Here is a 24,994-nt window from a genome sequence, read left to right as displayed (position 1 = left end):
GGGGTTGAAATATATATGATAGACAAAAGTATGTCTAAGAGTTGGGTGAAAAGCTCTATTTTTATCTGAGAATGCGTGTGATTCTTTTCAGAATTGAAACCCCTCCTTCCTTCCTTCCTTCCTTCCTTCCTTCCTTCCTTCCTTCCTTCCTTCCTTCCTTCCTTTTCTTATGTTAAAATCTCTAGACTGGAAAAGTCTAATGGCAGATTTAAAAAAATAATGGGACCAATGCCAAAATTATGGATAAACTTAGGTTTAAATTTTCCATGTGACTCTGATTTTGAGATAAAGTAATGTATACCTGATTTAAAGAATTAGGCTTTTAAATAATCTGATGTCAGCCGCTAAAGGCATTGGGCACCCATTATTTCACACCTGATATATTGTTTTCCACAAAGCATTCTTGTAAATATGCTTATGTGATGCAAATTAAGCTAAAGTACTATGCTATCAGATCTGTATGTTTAGGGAACAATAATTTCTTTAAAAAGTATGATCTGCAGTGTTAAGGGATGGCTATAGTTTCTAAAGTGACTGACTTAACAGGAGAGGGCTTGATGAAAGCATTTACATGGAGATGAAATATGTCTCATAAATTTCCAGATCTGCACATGTCAACACTCCTTTTGTCATCTTTTAATAGTTTATTTATGCAACTGAAGGCTGCTGCTTTTATTAGTGGTGGTTATCACAGCAAAATGATTTTGGTTAAGTTGACCTAAGCAATATACAATAGGTCCTCCGGTTACATCAGAGATCTGTTCCCACGGGTGAAGTAACGCGATTTTCGCCGTAAGTCGGAACCCACCTACATAAGCACCTATTTCACTCACATGGAGCACATACACAGCAGTAACGAAGTGAAACAGTAAAAAAAATTAAAAGAAAGATAACAGTTCCCGACCTTTACTTGTGGTAAATCCTACCTAATAAAATGGTAATATGTAAATTACCATCACTCCGCTATGCCCACGATTGGGCCAGCGGGAGGCGCAGGGGGCGGGACTCGGGGTGGCCGGGGTAGCTGATTGGGCCAGCAGGACGCTGAGCTTGTGTCACTACTGGCGACGTGAGCTCAGCGTCTGCGCCATGGCTGTGCTGCAGAACAGAAGGGGCCTCTGGGGCAGCGAGCTCATGTCCAGCCGCGGACCATCAAAAGCGGGGGAGCTGGATGCCTGTCCGCTGGTGCACCAGGCCTTTCAGAAGCCTCCGGCTAGGCGGAGGCTTCTGAAAGGCCTGGTGCACCAGCGGACAGGCACCCAGCTCCCCCGCGATCGAAAGCAAAAGCGTGTAGGGGACCCTACACGTGCATGATTCAATCATGCACTGGGCCTCTAGTAAATAATAAAAAAACATAAAGCACATATGTACATACGTCGAAATGACGGAACTTTTTTTTTAATATAAATAAATGGGAGGTGATGGCGACTTAACCACGAAACGAGGTACGTCGAGTCCGACGTAACCAGAGGACTGCCTGTAAGGTGCTTCCTTTCCCACAAAAGTAATGGGGAGAAATCCAACCCTCCTTGTCCCACCCCCACCTCTAGTAGTAAAGGAGCCCTATTTGCATATGTAAATAAGCCATTCAGTGGGGGCCCACCCAGGTCTTTAATCTGTTTTTTGCTGATGTTGATGGCATTAGCCCTGAGGTAACTGGTACCAGGAGACTGAGGTCTCAGTCTGGAATGCCTGATACCAGAATCTGAAGGCTAGCTGTCATTTAGGAGGAGAAATGGATTCTTGTCACTAAGAATTTGGGAAAAGAAATCGAAGGCACAAATTTTGTCTTTAGTGTTGGCCTGAGTGATAGAATTTAATGTTTTTCTTGAACATGGAAAAGTATACGTACAAATTTGCTTTATAGGGACATTGGTTTCCTGCAATACCATGTATGAGAGCTCTGTTTGCTTTTCTAAAACTGTAAAGGATTTCGTAATTGAGCTGATAGAGCTGACTATGTATGCTCAAAGATGCATTGTTTGTCCTCCCCCCTCCCCCGCAATCCCCCTTCCCCCACTCAGGTCCATGATGTGTCAGGGAATCTGGCTGCTAACAAGACAGGAAAGGGAAAGGAAAAGCTTTTAATAAATTAAGGTCTCTCTAAAGTGAAGAAGCAGGCATGTCCAACTTCTAATGAATTAAATTCTTCTCCAGGGTTTCTATCCGGGTCCTCGCTGTGTAGGCCTTTGCACAAAGCCTCAGCAACATCAAACTAAGTAGAATATCTGAGCCACGGACCACTACCACCCTTTTTTCCTACAATAAACTACAATGTGACTGTTTTATTTACAATTAAGATTATTTTAAGAAATGAGTCATATGAAGAAAAGCTTGCTGTGAGCTGTTCCCAGTTCCTTTATTTTCACTCCATAGGCAATTCATTAAAATGACATTAACCTTCCAGGCTGTTCTTTGGTTTCTATTAAGATGTATTACTGGAATCTGTGTAAATATATTGATTATTTCAGAGACCTATTTGTTCATCAAAAGCTGACTATTACAGATTTATTGTACTTGATAGTAAATGAGTTAAAATGGAGACCAGGCTTCAAAAACCCCCTCTCCTCCCTTGAAGGGTGCGCTGCTCTCATTACACCAGCCTTCCGCATGCTGGGGGTTGAAGATTCAGATTCTGGGTTTAATATCAACATCTGTCTCCTGCTGAGTTCATGGTGCAATTAGCTAATTAAAATAAAATAACATTTTCACCTTGGAGTCTGAAAAAGAGCAATAAACCACAGGCCCAGGATTTAGTTAATTTGCGCATTGACTGTAATTGTGTATTTAACGCCGGAATTAATTTTTTTCCTGAAGAGCAGGAGCCTGGCACTGTGCATTGGAACTCTTACATGGGTTGTAATCATTCCAGAGGGACTTAATAAGGGTGGATATTCTCCAGATACGTTTAATGAGAATAATTATTTATTTACATCTCATTTTTTTTTTAGGGAATTAAAAGCACTAAAGTGGATAGACCATTAAATTTAAAGGAGAATTTTCAGATCAAGCCAAATAATGTGTGATTTTTTTTAAAGAAGCTATCTCTTATGTAAAAACAATTGATTGTATGGAATGGGAGGTCCTCCTCACTTTTTTGTTTGGTTTTGTTTGGCCAGGAACTCAGTGAATTAATGAGCACCATTTCTGCCATTAAAGCTCTGATACATTTTCTAGGTCAGCTGAATTTTAAGACACTTTTCTGGCTTTCTTTCTTTTTCAGAAGAGGGTAGGGAAAGAATGCATGTTGGCAGGACAGTTACTAGGAAAATATAATACTGACTTGCAATCTGCTACTTATGACATTTCCTTTTTGAAAGGTAAGCATTATACTTTGGACAGCGAAGCAGTGATTGTTGGCAATTCAAGTAGGTGTGATTGATCCATGTCTTAAAAGTAATAGAGCTGTTATTCTAGCAGAGGAAAATAATTCTTAGTATTATAATGTAGACATTGCTTTTTACCTGAGTAGAAGGTCTTCTCACTGGCTGTCAGCACGCAGCCAAGCAGATGCTAAGCTCATCCGAGGGCCTTTTGGCTCCCCGTGTTGTCTCTCACTTGGTCCACAGGTTTAAGCCCCCAGGGGGTTTCTGAAATATCTCTGTTGCTTTCATCTCCCCATCCCTGGAGTCGATGCTCACAGTAGACAGTGCCTGCTTCTTAAATCCTTGTTCACTGTTGTCCAACTTTGAAAGATGGAGAAGTGAAACACTGCATCATTTATGGAGACCCCCAAATTCCCCTTTAAAATATAATTCCTTGTGTGTGGGTTTTTTTTTTTTTCTTTTTTTCTGTGGGTGTATGTGTGTGTGTCTTTGACATGGAGTAAGGGGGAGGTGTTAACTCTTTCTTTATGATCCATTTGCCACACACACAGAAATTAGTAGGATTGGACTAACCTTCTATAGTTTAAGTTATAAACTTAATCCTGAATCTCTGTTTGAGGAGAGATTTACTGTTTGAACCAGTAAAATTTAATTGCATTTAGGGGCAGAGGATTTGGCAGTTGCCAGACAGCAGGAATTCTGCCAGGATGCTGGAGAAAGGAACTTCCAAGACAGGAGATTTCTTTTCATGGCGTTAGGGAAAACTGTGATGTTTTTTTGACGTCCAAAAGCGTGACAGGTCTTAACTCTACGAATGCCCCCTCATGCCTTCCATGATTCTTGTAAGATGGACTTCATGTTCAGGCAAATCATGTTCCAGTTTTCGCTTATCCTTGAAATATCATTAGAGACACTATCAGATGACAGAAAAATTTAGATTTGATGGGAACTGCTTTATTACTGGGCTGTGTCCATGGCTTTATCACACACCTGCATATACAAGGCTGTTTTTAACAAAATGACTACACTTGGCATGTGCTTTGTGTGTGTGTGGGGGGGCGTTGGCATGTACTTTGTGGAGGGGGGGCGCTAGCATGTGTTTTTATGATTAGATTTTAGCTAAACAAAGTACAGTGCTGTTAAACGCTGTCCCTCTCCCTTTTCTGGCCATTTCCCATCATCCCCCACCCCACTACTCCCTCCCACCTCTCGCTCATCCCCATCGTCACTCCCTGTCAGGAAGGGCAGCCTCCGAAGAACCATTTCAGCTCAGCCCGACATCGCCAGAGACTAGTGGACCCTGCGGCTTCAAAAGTGAGTGTGTCCCGCGCCCGGCGGCGGGGGTGCATGGCCACGCGGTCCCTCTGCGGAAAATGGGGATGCGGCTTTACCGTGGTCGCCTTTGCTGGTTTCGGAGATGTAGGGACTCCCACCAGGGCCAACTTCAAGGAGCAGTGGGAGGACACGGAATCGGAGCTGGGAAGAGATGCTCAGCAGAGCGCTCTTCATACTTCCCCCGTGTAGATACAGCTGATGTCAACACCAGTGAAATGTAGCAAAATAACTAAGGGGACACATTTTTGACTGTTACCTTTGATTGCAACATAATGTATTTAATTGTAAGTGTAGGTATTTCTAATCAAGAATAATGACTGCGTTTAACAACGGGCTTGTGAAAATACCCCCAAGTCCGGGTGAGACCATGTGTCCCTGGATCCGGGTGAGGCCTCGTGCACCTAGGCCCGGGTGAGGCCACGTGCCCCTGGGTCTGGGAGAGGCCAAGCGTCCCTGGGTCCGGGTGAGACCATGCGTCCCTGGATCCGGATGAGGCCTCGTGCACCTAGGCCCGGGTGAGCCCAAGTGGCCCTGGGTCTGGGAGAGGCCAAGCGTCCCTGGGTCCGGGTGAGACCATGCGTCCCTGGATCCGGGTGAGGCCTCGTGCACCTAGGCCCGGGTGAGCCCAAGTGGCCCTGGGTCTGGGAGAGGCCAAGCTTCCCTGGGTCCGGGTGAGACCATGTGTCCCAGGATCCGGGTGAGGCCTCGTGCACCTAGGCCCGGGTGAGCCCAAGTGGCCCTGGGTCTGGGAGAGGCCAAGCGTCCCTGGGTCCGGGTGAGACCATGCGTCCCTGGATCCGGGTGAGGCCTCGTGCACCTAGGCCAGGGTGAGCCCAAGTGGCCCTGGGTCTGGGAGAGGCCAAGCGTCCCTCGGTCCGGGTGAGACCATGCGTCCCTGCATCCGGGTGAGACCTCGTGCACCTAGGCCCGGGTGAGCCCAAGTGGCCCTGGGTCTGGGAGAGGCCAAGCATCCCTGGGTCCGGGTGAGACCATGTGTCCCTGGATCCGGGTGAGGCCGCGTGCACCTAGGCCCGGGTGAGCCCAAGTGGCCCTGGGTCTGGGAGAGGCCAAGCGTCCCTGGGTCCGGGTGAGACCATGTGTCCCTGGATCCGGGTGAGGCCGCGTGCACCTAGGCCCGGGTGAGCCCAAGTGGCCCTGGGTCTGGGAGAGGCCAAGCGTCCCTGGGTCCGGGTGCGACCATGTGTCCCTGGATCCGGATGAGGCCTCGTGCACCTAGGCCCGGGTGAGGCTGTGCGCCCCTGGATCCATCCGGGTGAGGCTGGGTCCCAGGCCCGGGTGAGACCACGCGCCTCTTGGGTAGGGGTGAGGCCACGTGCCCCTTAGTCCGGGTGACGCCGTGCCCCTGGGTTCGGCCGAGACCAAACCAGAGGGAGTCGGACCTCCATTACCACCATTTGTCCACCATCCAGAGCTGAGGGGTCAGTGCTGACATGTACACATAAGGAACTACTGGACAGTGAAATTGGGTCTCAAAAGAACTGTTGGTCCAGGGGGAAGCTCGCTACAGATTGATTCATTTGCCTGTCAGCATAACTATTATTGCTCGTCTCACATTCAGTTCTTATTAGTATATATCTAGTGACATATGATCTCGCTCATCTAGGGGAAATGATGAACAACATAGACTGAGGAACAAGAACAGAACCAGAAGCAAGGAGGCATCGTTCGGACTATCGGGCCTCAGAGGGAGGGTCGGGGAGGGTAGGGGGAGGGTGGGGGGAGGGGGAGAGTTCAACCAAAGGACCTGTATGCATGCATATAAGCCTATCCAACGGTTAAGTTCAACAGGGGATTGGGGCATGCGTGGGGAGAGGGGTGGGATGGGAATGGGGGGATGAGGACAAATATGTGACACCTTAATCAATAAAGAAATTTAAAAAAATAAAAAAAAAAAAAAAAAAAAAAAAAAAAAATAAAAATACCCCCAAGGTTTACTGAGCCGGGGTGGGTCGGCTCCAGTGCAGCCGTGATTTGTGTGACCGATCCGTTACGTATTTGTTGAGAATAGTCTTAAGCCAGTTGGGTCACGTCCACGCTTTTCATTCTGCTTGACAAGTAGCAATAGCCACAGAAAGGTTTGGGGCAAGGTTCCACGTGGCACTAGTAAGTCGTAGGCCAGTTCTGCTCCGTGCGGACTTTCTGAAGCAAACATTTGTTAGCAAACAGGCACGAAGCATTCCTGCAGCCTGTCCCCTAAACGCCCTGACGCCCCTGCCCTCTGGCCTTGGAAGTGCTCTAGTCCAGCGGTCGCCAACCGGTGGTCCGTGAGGTCCGAAAGGTTGGCGACCGCTGCAGTCTAGTCAGACCTTTGGGGAAAGTTCCCCTCAAGGTGGATCACCTGGCAACTCTTCAGAGGTGGGGCTCTCGCCCTTAAAGCGAGTGCATCACGCGCAGCTCTCCTCTGACCCGAGGACCTCTGGACTATGGGTGCCCGTCCACGTTACAGGCCTCCCTAGGACCCTAGGCCCTTCTTCATTCCAGGGTGAAGAATGTCTCTCAAAGTGATTTTGCCAGTTCGCTTCCCTTAAATACCACTCGTTTCAGCAATGAAAGCCTGTTTTTAATATCCATCATGCTGACTATGAAGCCACAGATTTTGATTTCAGCAAAGAAAGTTCATTTCAGTGTGCCAGTTAGACTCTCTGGCGTTGACTGAGAGATAGCTTCATCTGAGGTAAGGCTGGCTGACTCCCCTAGGGGAGTAAATTCAGATTGAGCCCCCTGACTGTGTATAGAATATCATCTTAACTAATACATAGTGCAGTTGACCCTTGAACAATGCAAGGGTTAGGGGCACTGACCCCATTCCCCCCAGTCGAAAATCCATGTATAACGTCTGACTCCGCAAAACTTAACTACTAATAGCCTACTGTTGACTGGAATCCTTATTCACAACATAAACAGTTTATTAACACACATTTTGCATGTTACATGTATTAAATACTATATATTACAATAAAGTAATATAGAGAAAAGAAAATGTTCATTAAGAAAATCACAAGGAAGAGAAAACATATTTATGGCATTTATTGAAAAAAATCTACATATAAGTGGACCCACGCAGTTTAAACCCCTTGTTGTTCAAGGGTCAAATGCATCCCATTCCCTGTGCTGAGTACTTGGAAATGGACTCCAGACGTCATAGCCCTTTGTTACACTTCTTGAGTGCCGAGGCCGTCTCTCCCCCACCCCCCAAGCTCACTCACATGGGCTCAGGATCCTTGTGACGAAGTCATGGATGTTTTGTTGGTATGTGAGGGGCAAAAATGAACGAACCAGCTTTGAATGGGTCCGATGGTATCATCATGTAAGATGTGAACTTGGCCAGGGGAGAGCATGGCTCCGAGCGCAGCAGGTCCCTCTGGGGCCCCACCTGGGAGTTCAGCCAGGGCAGCACTAACACGTGATGTGACTGAGCTCCTGCATGGTCCCCCCCAGCATGCACCTCTTGGTCAGTGCCGTTGTAAGGGCTTCACTCGGCATATGCCTTCGCTCCTCCTTTCTCTTTTTTCTGTATTCATTCCGTTCCGCCTTGGCATTTTCAGAACTGTGCCTCACCGTGCAAAGTGCCATATATGACACTGTAAGTCAGCTCGTTCCCTCCTGTTGCTGGTGAGAGTCTTTTTGTTGTCCTGGTTTGTTGTGACTGAGAATCATGGCTTCTTTTCTGAGACAAAAACTCTAAGAGGAACTCATTAAACTGCTATAAAGATGTCCGGTGCCTTAATGTGCTGTGTAAATAGGTTCAGCCATGTTACCAAATACAATTTAAAGGTCAGAGTCTTTGCTCCCCAAAATACTGCAGTCGTAGAAATTTGAGAAGGGCCTGACAATCTCTTCTCCCATTAAGAAGTGACAGGGGAAGCCACGGCCTGCCAGGCGGCGGCGTTACCTGGACAGTAAATAGCGAATGAAATGTGCATGTGTGGCGCCAGTGACCTTTCCTTCTAAGCACATTGGTTTGGAATTTGCACTGTATTATTTTCAACTCAATAACCTGAATTGTAGCAAAGAACCCTTTCAAATCATAGGCACCCATGTTCTGACAGGTTATGGCAAACCAGCTGCCAAATCTTTTGAGAACATTGATTTCATTGTGAGTCGCATTGCATAATCTTGAAAGAAATGTGAGCAAGTAGAAACATTTAGTTTCCCAGCAGCCACAGGGAGTGGTAGAAAAAAATACACTCGATTGGGCTGGACATTGGACTTTGTCGTCAACCAGCTCTGGCCTCGCGGAGCCACATAACACTGAGCCTCCATTGCTCCAGGTTTTCTCGCCCATAAAATGAGAGTGTATGAAATGCTCTCTTAATTATGGAATTATTTTTCTTTTCCATCAAAGCTACTTATAGCTAGCTACTTTATCATTTCACCTGAGATTTTTGAATGGTATTTCTCAATCCTAAAATCCTTCTACAAATGGCATCATTTGTCATTACTTGCAAAGCACGATTATTTAGCAGTCTTCTCTCAGCATCTTCAGTGGAAGTTAATTGTTTAAAAATATGTTTTTATTGATTTTTTTTTTTAAGAGAGAGGAAGGGAGAGAGAGAGATAGAAACATCTGTGAGACAGAGACATCAATTGGCTGTCTCCTGCATGCCCCCTACTGGGGATTGAGCCCACAACCTGGAACTTCTTGGTGCATGGGAAGATACTCAATTGCGGAGCTATACCAGCCAGGCAGAAGTTAATTTTTAAAACGGAATTACTTTAAAGCTATGGTGAAAATATATAGACCAGAAATAAGGGGCTTGTTTGCTCAAGGAGTAGCTTTTTTTTTTCCACCCCGAATTTTTTTCCTTTAGTCTCAGAAAGCCTTTTGTGCTTTCTGAGTATAGGAAAGCAAGCTTTTAAAACTGTTTTATTTGAATAAGAGTAAAGGGTTAGGGGGAAATCAAAGGTACCTAATGTACCTCTAATTGCCTATGCTTGTCCACTGGGAATTGTTAAAGTGTCTTTCACTTTCAAACTATGCTTACCTGTCTATCCTCCAGTATGAACGCTGTAACATAGCAAATGAACAAAGAATGAAGCAAATAGGCAATAGAAATAACAGTTCAAAGACCACAGAGCAGTTATTTGTGAAGCTGGGAAAGGCCTCTGTTAAATAAAAATCAATTTGCTATGGGCGCATCAGGGACACGATCTGGGGAGACAGGAGGTGGGCAGAAAAGGACCCGAGTATACAAAGGATTAGTTTTCAAATCTCCTGGCATTTCAGCACAAAAGGATGATGAAGATTTCTTCTAGATGAGCTGTCATTTTCCATTGGAAGCTTTGCTGGTCCCCCCCAAAAAAATAGGTTCGTAAAGATTGCATTGAAATTTTGAGCACGCGAGAGTCAATAGTGGTAGGCAGAGCATCTAATAAATTTCAAAACCAGAAAGTGTTGTAACATTCTATTCTTGTTTAAAAAGGCAAACCAAACTACCCACGTGCACAGATAATCCAACTACCAAAAACCTGTGTATAATTCTAAAATACACTGTTTCAATCTGCTGGAGGGCTTGAAAAATCCTTTCTACGAATTCTCCGTGATTTCTTTATCTTTTACTAATGAGAACAAGGTTTATAAAACCCGGCCGCCCCTGCTGGGAATAGAAGCCCAGAGCTATCTCAGAGCAGATGGTTTTCTTTTCTCACTGCCATAAACCTTTTAGGATTGATCCTTTTTCATTTTTACCTATCTGAGGAGTAAATGTCTTTGAGACCTTAGAAACCCAGTGTTCAGAGGGGACAAGAAGCTGCATTGACCTGAGTTCATAGTTGCAAAGATGATGTAGAATAAAGGCAATGAAATCCTGGAATTGTGTTTCTGTCCGTAAAAGCAAAAGAAAATAGGTTGATTTTTAAGCATGAAGGGGATAGGCTTCAAAATAACTACATTTTTGAGCCTTATTATGCAGTGAGTTTCTGGATGGTAATTAACACCTTCCTAGTCCCAGGAATTTCAAGTGTTAAAGAATAATTTCTTCCATTTTGGAGGATGTACTACTTGTTACTATATTTAAAGATGTAGAAAGATGGGGAAGGGATTGGGAAGACTGGTTGCCATAATTATTCTGGGAATATTTAAGTCACTTAGATGTTGTACTATGTAAACTTTTTTACAAAGACTTCTAGGGGGCGATCTATTTCTATTAGAACATTTTGAAGCTGCTTACAGTTTTTGTTTGTTTTTACATCGGCCATCTATCTACCAATAACCTTTGGTCCCAGCGAAAATGGGCATGAATCTCCTATCTGAAACTTACTAGCTGTGACTTTGGGCCAATTACTTACTCACCGTGAGAAAGCCTCAGTTTCCTCATCTGAAAAATGGGGAAGAAGAAAATAATATCTATCTCATCAGATTGTTTTGAGGAATAAATGAGATAATGCATGAATAGTTTTTACTGCTCAGCCGGGCAGTTAACGAGTACCAAATTGTGGCTATCCTTTAAGTTGTGATTGCTTTCAACATGGTTATTAGGTTATCATTATTCAAATTTCCCAGGGTATATTTTTTTACTTCCATTTTGTAAGTTAAGAGTTCAGGACCAGATGATCTTTGAGATAGAATGTCTGCATTGTTATATCTGTACAGTTCAATTTGTTTTTGATTGTCTAACGCTCATTCAGCCGTGGGTTAGGCATGGAGGAATATAACTTGCAGGATTTGGTTCTTATCTTCAGGAATGTGATATAATTAGCAGAGAAAGAAAGCAGCGATGGTAGTAAATTGTATGGTAACAATATTGTATGGTTACGGTGTTGATTTGGAGCTGAGGGAGATCTGTGAGTGGCTGTTGGAAAAGGCTTCCTGGAGCTGCCAGGTTTCCATCTGGGCCTTGAAAACAGGGCCAGGCGTTCTAAGCAGCGTGAGTGTGGGCAGGAACGTTCTAGAATGTGTGTGACAAAGTTATCTGCAAAATCAGAATGGAGGGAACGTGACTTGAAGTGGATGTGGAAGGTAAGCTCGTGTCATGCACCGCCCCCCAATGTTGGAGCCTCTGTGGGCCTGGAGATCATGCAGGCCTGCTCCCAACTCTGTATCCTAACTCTGTGCCGAGGGAAAGTCTCCTGTGTCCTCATCAGTACAGTGGGCGGATGACACTATCTACCTCATTAAGAATGTTGTTGTAATTAAATGGCCTGGTGCAGCCATCCCACAGAGTAATGGCTTTTGGGGGGCAATAAAATGGCAGGACTTAAGTTACATTAGACGTAGTCTGCTCTACGACCCAGCAGTCCCCACCCGAAAGGTGGCCTCTGTCCAAGGAGACAGCTTGTTCTTGCAGCATTCTTGTGTCAGAAAGTTTGAGGATGCTGTGGGCGTAGACAGTTGAGAGAGTGATGGGGAAAATAGGGTGGTTGCTGTCACATAACACCCAGCAATTAGAAGCAACAGCCTGAAGGACACACAGCAATATGGATGAAGCCTGAAACACCGTTGCTGTGTGAAAACAAGTAAAAAAAAAAAAAAAGAATTATCTGGTACCATACCTTTAATGTCAATGAAAAATACATGCACAGCATGCAATTTACCTCTTCTAGGAGCTCATACAAAGAGCTGAATATCCATCAGGCACATTTAGAAAGGTTGCTGGGAAGCAGGGAAAGGCCATGGGAGTGGAAAAGTATGTAAGTAAACTAATGGGTGATAATAATGTACAGAGGGCCACAGAGTACTCATGAAGGGAAGCAGAAAATCTTTCAATGAGTTGAAGGCAACTTCCTGTTATCATAGATAAAGCAGATTGAGCTTTAGGCTTGTGATAGACAAAAGTAAATAAGTAGATAAACGCCTACATGGTTTGATTGTAAGAAACACCTTGCCATGGGCAGATGGATCACATTTTCATTTCTCCTAGTCATTCTTTAACTCTTCTGGACAACTGCCTTTGATGTTCAATAGCTCCTAGAGGCCAGGTGTGCCTGTGGGCAGGATAAAGCTGTGACAATGCACATCACACTACAAGGATAATGTTTTCCCACATTTCAAATGGTCAGTTCCCTTCTTCATGTCCAAGAAGTCTCATGTTGCAATTTTTGGGCTACACTTTTGATCTGTCTACCTGGCAAACTTATGCACAGTTCGCTGCCTTTGGCAAGGCAGCACAGAGAGGTTAAATAACTTACACAAGGTCCCAGAGACAGTAAAAGGTGAAGCTAGAATCCAGACCCAGTTTGTCCTTGTACTGAGCCATGATGCCATGCTCCTTGCCACCACCATCTACTGTTACCAATTGGGGTTACCAGCTGGGACCTCAGTTCTTCTTGTCGATGCAGAAAAGATTTTAAGGTCAACAAAAATGAAAGCAAAGCAAAGTGAGATTTACTGAAGATACACTCCAAGTGAGGAGCGGACCAGTTGAGGGAAACAATGGCCCTGAACTCCTGGGTTATATGGTTTAATGGTTTAAATTGATGGAGACTTTTATTTGCATTAGGGACGATTGACAGAAAAGAGTTATATAACTGTATTTCTTCTGCACATGCCCTTACCCATAATGCATACAGAAAAAAACATGGGGGTGGGAGGTGGGGCGGCTAAATGGGGAGATCAAAACTGCAATGCAAATCTATACTAATAAAAGGGTAATATGCTAATTAGACCAGACATCTTTCGGTCATCCTTCCAGACGTCCTTTCTGACAAAGCCACAGTGGCGGGGGCCGAGGCAGAAGCAGTTAGGGGCGGCCAGGCTGTCAGGGGAGCAGTTAGGGGGCAACCAGGCCAGCAGGGGACCAGTTAGGGGGTGATCACACCAGCAAGCAGAAGCAGTTAGGGGGTGATCAGGTCGGCAAGCAGAGGCAGTTAGGGGCGATCAGGCAGGCGAGCGATTAGAAGCCAGCAGTTCCAGATTGCGAGAGGGATGTACCTGTGGGATCAGGCCTAAACCAGCAGTCAGACATCCCCCAAGAGGTCCTGGATTGGAGAGGGTGCAGTACCGGACTGAGGGACCACTCCCCACCCCCGTGCACAAATTTTGTGCACTGGGCCTCTAGTTTTATTATAATTAGCCCAGGACCCTAGTAAGATCGCATTGAGGTCATGTCCTTTTCCTCTGAGATTGTGCCAAGAAACGGCTGGTTCAGAACCTGCCCACTGGTGGTCTTCTGGCTGCTGGGCTGCCCATAGAGAGGCTATCTGAGGGTAATGTTGGTCTGACCCCTGTCAGGGCCCCCGGGCAGGCCCCACCCCAGCCACTCCTGTCTAACTTCCTACCTAACCTACCAGGGATCAGCCTCTTTCCCAGGGACGCCCTATACAGTGCAGGATTTCCCAGGGTTCAAAAGGAAGGCGACCACTATACCCAAGGTGAAGTTCTTTCAGCCTCAAATGCCAGAGACATCCTTGGACCCAGGTATGACTCTCACGCCACTGACTCCACATCACTGGGGACCTACGTCATGTTGCAAAGCTGTCGGAAAAGTGGCTGTTCTCCTTAATGTTTCTACATGTGTCCATCCCAGTTTACAGGACTTCTTGTCTCTTTTGGCCTTAACAGAATTCCAGATCCCACGCAGTTCAATCGAAAAATGAACAGAGAACCCCCAATTTTTTTTAGCCTATTATCGCTCAGACACATACAAGTAATTTTCAGGAAAGTGGACTCTAATTTATTTCCCACGATGCTATCTGTAAAGTCTGATATAAACACAGTACTAAAACATTCAAAATTACAAGACTGAGACATGTCCTTTTGGAATTCAGTTCAATTGCAGGTGGGTCCTAGAGCAAATGAAGCCTGGAACATTGCTGGAGGCAAAAATGACAAAACCAAAGCTGTCCTACTTCGGACACATCAGGAGAAGGCAGGGTTCCCAGGAAAAGACAGCAGTGCAGGGAAAACAGAAGGCAGCAGGGAAAGAGGAGGTCATGGGGGATGGTTGACTCCATAAGGGAGCTATAGGCCTGTGTCCACAGGAGCTTGAAGACAGGATGTTGTGGACGTCACTTGTTCATAGGGTTCCCAGGAGTCGGACTGACTCAATGGCATGTAACAATGAGCACAGACCTCAGTACACACATCCATTTGGTGGCCAGGCACTGTGGGGTTTAGTGCTTAGAGTTAAAGGTGAGTATAGCAGGCTCCCTAATCTCTTTATACTAGTAAACATCTTTTTTAAAAAAAAATATATTTTATTGATTTTTTACAGAGAGGAAGGGAGAGGGAGAGAGAGTTAGAAACATCGATGAGAGAGAAACATCAATCAGCTGCCTCCTGCATACCCCCCACTGGGGATATGCCCGCAACCAAGGTACATGCCCCTGACCGGAATCGAACCTGGGACCGTTGAGTCCGCAGGCCAACGCTCTATCCACTGAGCCAAACCGGTTAGGGCGTGTAAACATCTTTTTATTGAACGATAACATATATACAGATACTGTCCTACAGACCTGAGACACAAATTGTTTGTTTCTGTTAGAGTAACACATATTTAAAAAGTGCAGATACCAATGTGTTTTCACACACTGACTATACCCATGTAACTCACCCAGTAAAAAATAATAAAAGGACAGCATTAGCAGCACCCGAAGACCCCTTCATGGTCCTTCTAGCAATATTTAGAATGTTTTAAATTTCTCTTGTTTGTCTTCAAAGTCTTATGTCTTTCCTGATATTGCTTTCCAACATCCTGATTTATTATTCAGTAAAATGATATTTGTTTGGTTTTCCTTTGTTTTTAAGAAAAGGGTGTAATTTGGTTTCAGAATACTGGTAATATAAAGAACAAGTGTAAAGATCACAGTCATTATGGCTTTTAATATTTCAGTTGCTGGAGTGTCTATTTGAAGTTCTTCTGAATGTTGTGACCTAAACCATTAAGGAGAAAAAACTAGTTTGGCCTGTTTCTCTTTCCTAACAGATTTTTGCATCAGTTTTCTTCCCAGCACCCCCTTTTCCCCAGCTAGTCAAGATTAATTTGCATAGGTGACTTGGTACAGCCCTACCTCTGTTGTCCTTATGTGGATTACTTTTTCCCAAGGGCTTTGAAAAGCTGGTGAGTTACATTTGTTGACTTTTCTCAGAGTCATCAGAGTTGTGCTTGCCAAAGACTTGAGCAACAAGCAATTGGCCAAGATGAGATTAGCAATTTATTTGGAGGAAGGGTATAGGAAATCTTTTAAATTTAGAGGTGAAAAGATCACAGACTGGGTTAAGTACAGGTTACCCAATTTGGCTCTAGATTTATGAAGAATTACGGAAATCATCGCTTTGCCTTCAAGGACTTCTGGGTCCTGTTTGCCCGTATATCCCTCTACCCCTCAGGCAAAAAGAAAAAAAAATCAAAACATAACCAGCAACTCTAAAAAAGTAATTGAAACATTTAGCCAGGCAGGTGTTATCTTGCCTGGGGATTCTGTGGCTTCTAATAGGGATTTGGAAGGATTTTGTTTCCAACAGCACTTGAGGAGAGCGACCTGACCAGCTCAGACACATTGGTTGGCCATGCTCAGAGACCATGGTGCTTTCTGTAACTGGCTTGAGTATCTTGCTAACCCCATAGCTTGTTTTAATATAGTTTTCATATTAACTTTTTAAAAAATATATAAGAGGAAGGGAGAGAGATAGGTGGAAACATTGAGAGGGAAACATCGATTGGCTGCCTCCTGCACGCCCCCTACTGGGGATTGAACCCGCACTGGGCATGTGCCCTGGCTGGGAATTAAACTGGTGACCCCTGGGTTCATGGGTTGGTGCTCACTAAGCCACACCAGCAGGGCTCTTGTTAATTTTTTATAGGTGCTCTCCTCCCATTACTTCATACACATTTACCTACTTCCTGCCTGAAAAGAGATTTGACTATGATGTGCCCAAGTATGGTTTCTTGCTGTTTATTCTGCTCAGGATACACTCGTACATATGTGGGTTGATGCCCTTCTTTACTTTTTGGGAAATCCTTGATTTGCATAGGTGACTTGGTACAGCCCGACCTCTGTTGTCCTTATGTGAATTACTCTATTCAGCTACCTCATTTTCTCTCCACTTCTTATGGGACTCCATTTATACCTGCGTTAGGCAGTTTGATGTTATCCTACATGTCTTAGACATTTTTATTTGTTTTGTTTTTGTTGTTAGCTTTATTCTTTGGGTGATTTGTTTTAATAACTCCTATCATTTTAACTTAAACTTTGCTCAGTCAGCTGCTAAGTCCATTTCATTCTGGTATCTTTCAGTCCAGTGTTCCCCTTTTGTTCCTTACTATTATTAAAGTTTCTACCTCTCCACTGAAATTTCCCATGTCTTCACTCATGTCATCATATGTGTTTGCCACTATATCATTTAGCATAATTATTTTTGAGTCTTTGATGATGATGATGCTATCTCTGCATCTGTGTGTATTGCCTGTTTCTTTTCTTGACCATAAGTCATAAAGAATACTTAGACCCAGCTCAAGTAGAGAGCAGCATGACTTAGCACCTCATTCAGGTAGAAAACAGCATGACTCAGCACCCTCTTCAGGTGGTGTCACATAGGAGAGACACCCCTTCCTCTGGAGCTATTATTTACCTCAGTTTCTACTGGGCTTCTATTCAAAATGTTTGGCTTGTACTCAAAATTATAGACACATGAAGAAGCAAAGTCTCCTATTTCTGGACTTGCCCTTTCACTTAGGATGTAGACACCATTACCATTACCTTAACAATAAAAACAAGCTGGGTAAGCTATATAACCATAGTTTAAAAAATCATTTCAAAAGCTAAGGTCATCAGTACACCTAGAAAAGGTAAATTACAGCAAGTGATAAACGCGTGAAAGGAAGAAAGAGGCCCACAGCCAGCTTTCCACCTGGTGGAGGGGCGGAAGGAGGGGGAACCGGCCATGGAGGGCTGGGAGGAGCCCGACAAACCGGTAACATACTTTCATTTCCTGCTTTCCTTCATATCTCCATTCATGTTGTCAAGAGAAGTGGTCGTTTGTGCTTGTCTGCATCCTTAGTGGAAGCAGAAGCCTCAGACATAGGAAATTTGTCCGAGGAGATCAGGAAGTTTGCCAATAGGGAAAAGAGAACAAAGATAAGCCTCGGCCATTGATAAATAGGGACCCAGCTCTGTTATTCTGCCAGTTATAAACACATGGGCATGGTAACAGCCCTTACTTCCTGGGGTTATCTTTCTCATGAATGCAGGCCGGTGGCATGCTAGTCATGTGCTTGTATGCTCCGTGTTCGTTTCTCTGTAGATTGGATCACTGGGGTGCACAGGAATTCGTTGGTGGTCCTCATTTTTCAGGGTTCTCTTGGATTTGTTGTGCATTGCAAGGTATGCTGGGGCTACTTGATTGAATTACAGTGTAGGGTGCCTACCTCTTTCATCAGAGTGCAATACAAGACTGTGAAATTCAAAGTTACTGAGGGCAGTCACTGGTGAAGTGCATGGAAATAGTTCGCTGTTTGCTTTTTTTGTGGTCATCCTATCATTGTACTAAAATAAAGGTTTAGTTAAACCTACGTCTCTCTCTCAAAGCATGTTTTGTGTGTGTGCCTGAGGGGTGTTCCATGGTCCCATTCATTGGGGGAATACTGCATATGGTGCCTGTTGCTCTTGTTAAACAAAATGCTAATCATGCCCCACTGACATGGCTCAGTGGTTGAGTGTCACCCTATGAATCAGGAAGTCACAGTTAGATTCCCAATCAGGGCACATGCCCAGATTGTGGTCTCAATCCCCAGTAGGGGGCATGCCGGAGGCTGCCGATCAATGATTCTCTCTCATCATTGATGTTTCTATCTTCTCTCCCTCTCCCTTCATCTCTGAAATCAATTATATATATATATATATATATATATATATATATATACATATATATACACACATATATATATATGTATATGTATAAATGCTAATAATTGTAAAAATCTCAGAGAAATCTTACACTAAGTAAGTTTTCTGAGCTCTGTTTAACTAGGTGTTTCTGAAACGTCGAATACAAAACATTTTCCCGGAAACTTTAAGTTTTTCTTGTCAAGTAATAACCAGTGACAAAGTTCTTTAGGAAATGTGGAGTTAAGTGGACCCTGTTGCTCTTTATCTCAGGGAAGATGAATAATTCATCCTGGCTGCCATTCGGAAACCTAGGAAACACCTTCCCCACTGCTTTCCCAAAAGGAAGCTTGAATTTTTGGAGGAAGAAAGAGCTCTAACCCATCAGGTTACAGTATTCTTGCCTAGGGTCTCCTACTTAGAACAGCGTGATGTTAGAGTGCGATGCCATTGTCGGTGTACGCCAGTCTTGGCTGCCTAACTCGTCCAAGGACTATCCTGGTTTGCTGGCCCCGGAAAATAAGCTAGGTCAGCTGTCATTTCCCTGCAAATGAAAAAAGACAGCTCGCTGCCTGGACTGCGGTTGGAAGGAAAGGTCAATCAATACATTACCTTTCCTCCGTGTGTTCCTTGCCTGCCGGCTGAGTTGTGCCTTCTCACTAGTGGTAGTAATCTCTTCTGCTAAATTTTGTTTTACCTTGCAAATAGGTTAAAGGAAGGACACGGTTAATAACGTCTTCTCTCGTGTACTTCTGAGCATATATTGGGGCAGAACCTTGCTGGGCCCCTCCCCGCGCTCCCCCTCCCTCCAGCCCTGCATATTCCTGCTTGGATGGGGAGTTATGCAAGTTATTGTGGGAATTTCTCCTAGAGTTCTGTCATGCTCTCACACAGACAGAATGCAAACATTTTTGTGATTTTTTTTTTTTTTTGACAGTAGCTGGGATCTGTGTGGAATAGGGTTTTTTTTTAAAAAACATTTCTCAGTCAATATGTTTACTGGACTTTGCCAGCCATGCAGTGTGATACGGTGCATCACCAATACTTGAATAGTCTGCAACAGGAGGTCAGAATGGGGCATAGATTTTCTAACACAGCATGTTAGATGAAATGATTTTGTGTACTTTGAAGTGGAAAATTCAATCAGAATTTTCCACACTTTTTAGTTAAAGCAACACTGTTATTTATTGATGAAAGGTGGACTGAGAAAAATACAGAATGCAAACACAGTAGACAACACATCCAGCATTATTCCTGGTCATAGAAAGACATACTTTCTCTCCTGTAGATATAATGAAAGCCACACAAGATAAGAAGGATCTGCTTAAAGTCCATACTATAGCATGCTGGGAACATATGCCAACTTGGTTAGCATGTGTGTAGATAAAAATGGAGTCTGGCTTTTTAAGAAGTTTGTTTTTCATTGAGATGGACACCGTGCTTGATAAAAGGCAATTACAACTGCCCAGGTCAGCTATTTTGGCTTAGTTTTTAAAGTAGCAGAGCTCATTTAAAAAGCATCTGAGCGTATCAATAAGAAACTCCAGGATAGATTCCCTAAGCTTTCATTCAAGTAGGCTTAGAGAATATTTAAACATATTATCAGTTTTCACCTGTCTGTTGGTGCGAGGGAGATATATCAGCATAACTACCTATTATGTAGATGAACACTTTATACTTTCAAATTGTAAAACTCCAGGGTTGCAATGTCAGATTTGTGCATGAATATTTAAGATAGGATAATAACCTAATATTAGCGTGCTCAATGTGTACCAGTCACTTTTCTAGACACTTTATGTGTATTATTTAATCCACATGAAAACTGTGAGCTCTTCCTATCTGTAATTTCCAGTGAGGGCAGAAAGCCCCAGGAGGGTAAGTAATTTGCTCAGGGCCATACTCCTAAGCCAGTCTCCTTCTGGGCCACTGTGCTCGGTGGCCTCCTTGTGGCTCTGCCCCCTCAATGCATTCATGGGTGGGCCAAAGGACTCCATGGGCGAGCAACTTAATTCAGTTAGCTAGCGTATAGCACATTGGATTTTTATATTTAGATAAAAGAGACATATACCTCTTATGTGTGGAATCTAAAATAATTGAAGTTGAAAAAAAACAACAACACAGAGGAATGGTGGTCTCCAGGAGTGAGTTGGGGGACTGGGAGAGGGTTGTTTAAGGGAACATACTTGTAACTAGTAGATAAATAAGTCCTGGAAATCGAATTCACAGCACAGTGATTACAGACCCCAAACCTGTATTATCAACATTAAGCTTGCTAAGAGACTAGATCTTAATAGTCCCCACTACTGGAAGAAATGATAATTATGTGACACAATAGAGGTGTTACTTAATGCTACAGTGGCAATCATATTGCAATATAAATGAATCATATCATTACCTTGTACACCTTAAACTTGTACAATGTTATATGTCGATTATATCTCAATAAAAAAGACATAATTCTTTAGTAGTCTGTTTTACTTAGTTACTGTTTTTATTCTGATTGATATATAATTCAATTCAGTGTAATTCCGTTTATCTATTCAAACTAGCATTTAAAGCAACAGAACCATTTAAAAGCATTAGCAAAAATTCATCAGCTTGTCTAGAGTGTGGCTTTGAAAAATGGTTTAGGCTGCCTATGACTGTATTCGTCAATGTTCTGAAGTTGATTTTCCCTCTTGGTTCATACTATTTTATAGTAGTGTCAGGTCTTACTTTTTTCTTTCTTTCTTTTTTTTCTTTTTTTAACTTATATTCTATAGGCAGTGAGTCCAGACTCAACTATCAATTTCAGGTTTCCAAGGTAATCCAGTGTAATCCAGTGTGAGGACACACAGCTTCTGTGGAACACAGTAATCTTGTCAGTACAATAAGGCCCGGTGTGCCTTTTATTTTTCAAAGGAAGAACCGAAAACCAAAGTGGAAGCCACCTAAGTTCACCCCTGAATTACAGGTGGAAGCATTCACATATTTTAAGGGGGAAATCTTCCTGCTTGTTAACTTAGTGTTTTAGTTAACAAAAATACGAGGCCATCTAATCAAAAAGTTCGTAGGTCTCAAATTTAAATGTCCACCCTTGTTGTAGTCCTTGGGATAAAAAAACATCACCAGGGGTCATGTTGACTTTGGGAGGATTCTGTATTTGCGGTGAGAAAAGAATTTAGTCTTTGGGAAGAAGCAATTAAAAAAAAAATCTAAAACTTCACCGAGTTATAATATTTTCTGCTAATTAACGGCCACAAACGTGATGCCATCAAGTTTGAAGTCTCTTTGGTTAACTTCAAAGTTATTAACACACACTGTGCAGCTCTCCCAAATCTATTTTGGAAAGAGGAACCACACCGGCAGATCTATAATCAATGCGTCCAAGGCTTTTGTTTCTCAAAGAACCTACTGCTAATTTAAGGAGCATTTGGTCATTTTCTTTGGGGAACCAGCCCTGCTCGTGCTGAGAGCTGATGGCGCCAGGGCTGTCTTGATGCCCTGGTGTGCCTTGGGAGACACTGCCCAAAAGCCGACTTGCATAGCCCAGTACAGTTTTTGGAGAGTATCAGAAATGTCTTTAGCTGCAAATGACAAAACATTCAACTCATAGTAGCTTAAATAGCTAAGGATTTATTATTTGCCTCTTAAAAATCTCTGTTGGTTGAGTGTCCAGGTTGGTGTGGTATGGAAACACCGTCATCAAGGCTCCTTTGGTCTTTGCTGTGCTGAAGGTGAGGCCTCTGACCTTGAGCAAATCCCAGCCCGATTTGTCCAAGATTCGGTTTCTGCAGCAGAAGAAAAAATGGTGCTAAGCCTTCCTGTAATTGCAGGGTCGGGAAAGGCTGAAATAAGTCCTGTGGGAGAAGATGTGTAGCACGGTGCCCGGGGCTTCCTAGAGCAAGGCTGGTTTTTGTCGCTGTGGCAGCAGCCGGGGCAGCACCTGTTTGCACAGTGGTGAGGGGGGGAAGGTGTGAAGGGGAGTGGTGATGGAGGGAAGGTGTGAAGGGGAGTGGTGAGGGAGGGAAGGTGTGAAGGGGAGTGGTGAGGGAGGGAAGGTGTGAAGGGGAGTGGTGAGGGAGGGAAGGTGTGGAGGGGAGTGGTGATGGAGGGAAGGTGTGAAGGGGAGTGGTGAGGGAGGGAAGGTGTGAAGGGGAGTGGTGAGGGAGGGAAGGTGTGAAGGGGAGTGGTGATGGAGGGAAGGTGTGGAGGGGAGTGGTGATGGAGGGAAGGTGTGAAGGGGAGTGGTGAGGGAGGGAAGGTGTGAAGGGGAGTGGTGATGGAGGGAAGGTGTGAAGGGGAGTGGTGAGGGAGGGAAGGTGTGAAGGGGAGTGGTGAGGGAGGGAAGGTGTGAAGGGGAGTGGTGATGGAGGGAAGGTGTGAAGGGGAGTGGTGATGGAGGGAAGGTGTGGAGGGGAGTGGTGATGGAGGGAAGGTGTGGAGGGGAGTGGTGATGGAGGGAAGGTGTGAAGGGGAGTGGTGATGGAGGGAAGGTGTGGAGGGGAGTGGTGATGGAGGGAAGGTGTGGAGGGGAGTGGTGAGGGAGGGAAGGTGTGGAGGGGAGTGGTGATGGAGGGAAGGTGTGGAGGGGAGTGGTGAGGGAGGGAAGGTGTGGAGGGGAGTGGTGATGGAGGGAAGGTGTGGAGGGGAGTGGTGATGGAGGGAAGGTGTGAAGGGGAGTGGTGAGGGAGGGAAGGTGTGAAGGGGAGTGGTGAGGGAGGGAAGGTGTGAAGGGGAGTGGTGATGGAGGGAAGGTGTGGAGGGGAGTGGTGATGGAGGGAAGGTGTGAAGTAGGGATAGGGGAGCCTTCCTAACCTGGATTCTTCAGTCTTGGTGTTGCCAGTGCCAGCCAGCATACGTTCGGCTGATGATGTTATTTCAAATAGAACATTGGAAGAAATACTTTATAAAAAGTCAGATAGCGTACCCTTTCACAAATAGAACCTATTATTACTAAATAAAATATATCCTGTACAAGCCAATTGTTTATTTTATTCTGTGACCTCTTTACAATAAATTTCACTACCATTAAAGGCTTAAGTCACATTATTGATTATTTGAATATGGGTGCCATTAATCTTCCATCGCCCTCATACATTTTATTATGTACATTTTAAGTGTCGTCTTTTGCATTTAGATGGAGAAGAATGGTCAGGCAAAAGCAGACTTGTGGGTATTAGCTTCATACAGCACTTCAAGAGCTCCCTAGAGCTGATTTGCCTGTAAATTTCTGTACTAAAATGGGCTTTCAGAAAAGTGACTGCTAAACTACGAGGTGTCCTTAGTAAATAAAAATGATTAATCTTAGCTGAATAAATTCACTTTCACTGGTCAGATAGTCTCATCCAATTCTCTTCCCTGGCTCTATAAAAAGCCTTTTCCTTTTTTTGTATTAAGGTTGTCTGTAATTTTAATGGGACCTTTGAATTATCTGATTTTTAAAAATTGGTTCATAAAAGGAGATTGATTTTTTAAATTGGGGTGATTGAAATATTGTTTATGGCCAAACTGGTTTTCATTGAAACCACTGTCAAGAAAACTCATGTAAACCTGCATTAAGATACACTTAAAAGTGATTACAACTTTTTTGTTTTTGTTTTTTTACAACTCTTAATGCTGGACTCTGGATTGGACAGTGATGTCGGTGTGGAAATACGAGGAACTGAAAGTTAAAAGTGAAAATCGGTTGAGTAGGGTTCTTTCTAGTTGCTTAATTTTTATTTCCAGTCATTGATGTTTACTTCTTTCCAAGGGCATTTTCCTGGGTAATGAGAAAATTCTAAACTCAAATAAGGCTTTCGAACATTGAAGAAGTTTGCTGCTGTTCTGTTGAAGACTCTTATAGATTTATAGTGATCCTAAGAGGTGTCTCATATCCACTATATTAACTAGCTTTTTAGAAGCTTATGAACATTGTAGCTTTTATTGATCCTGGGGAATTGTACCCACGATAAGCAATAAAAGTCGATGGTAACTTTCTTCCCATATAGGGGTGTGCAGATCAATATTTTGAATTTACTGTAATTTGCTGGTAATGGATGGAAGGACTGAAGAAATTGCGGAGCCTTGTGGGGCACAGCTGTGCGGTGTTGCCTTGTTATCTGAGCTCACTGTAGGTCACAGGCTTTCCCGAGCAACAAGAAACACAGCTAAGTGGCAGGGCTGATACGCGTATTTATCAAGAGCCTCCTTCACGTGTCTCTTCTAAGGGAAAAAGGAAAATCACACAACTTGTCCATGATGACCTTAATTTTATAGTCCTAAAGGACCTCTAAATGGGCACTGCCTTAAAGATGATTAAAATTCTAAGTAGCTAGCATCGGTGTTTGATCCCCTTCTACTCGAGGAATTTTCTTGCATGATTTCACCGAAGCCTCATTTGTTTTGAATCTTCCAGTTGTTTCACAGACTGTGCCCAGGTTCTGCCCTGAGAGAGGAGGGCGGGTCCTGGGCACTTGCTCTTTGATGCCACCCAACCTCTCTCTGTCAGAGCGCTCGCTAGTGCTCTAGGGTGTCTCTCCTACTGTGAGAGATATCTGGGGTGCTGCTCCCCTGTTTAAATGTAGGCC

The 24,994-nt window shown here is 44.0% G+C and overlaps 1 protein-coding gene across 5 annotated transcripts in view; it reads left to right on the top strand.

Moving 5' to 3' along the window:
- Positions 1-24,994, top strand: part of MAST4 (microtubule associated serine/threonine kinase family member 4) — a 516,137-nt gene that overhangs the window by 239,503 nt on the left and 251,640 nt on the right. For 2 of the 5 annotated variants that reach the window (XM_054715203.1, XM_054715207.1), the window contains one exon: positions 4,566-4,640. The exons of the other annotated variants lie outside the window; for them this stretch is intronic. In XM_054715203.1, coding sequence (XP_054571178.1) covers positions 4,566-4,640 — 75 coding nt within the window. The remainder of the gene's footprint in view (positions 1-4,565; positions 4,641-24,994) is intronic. 5 annotated transcript variants of the gene reach the window in all.

This window comes from Eptesicus fuscus, chromosome 4 (genome assembly GCF_027574615.1).
Source record: "Eptesicus fuscus isolate TK198812 chromosome 4, DD_ASM_mEF_20220401, whole genome shotgun sequence".
Taxonomy (NCBI): domain Eukaryota; kingdom Metazoa; phylum Chordata; class Mammalia; order Chiroptera; family Vespertilionidae; genus Eptesicus; species Eptesicus fuscus.
The sequence above is the reverse complement of the archived record's forward strand: the minus strand, read 5'-3'. Positions and strand labels throughout refer to the sequence as shown.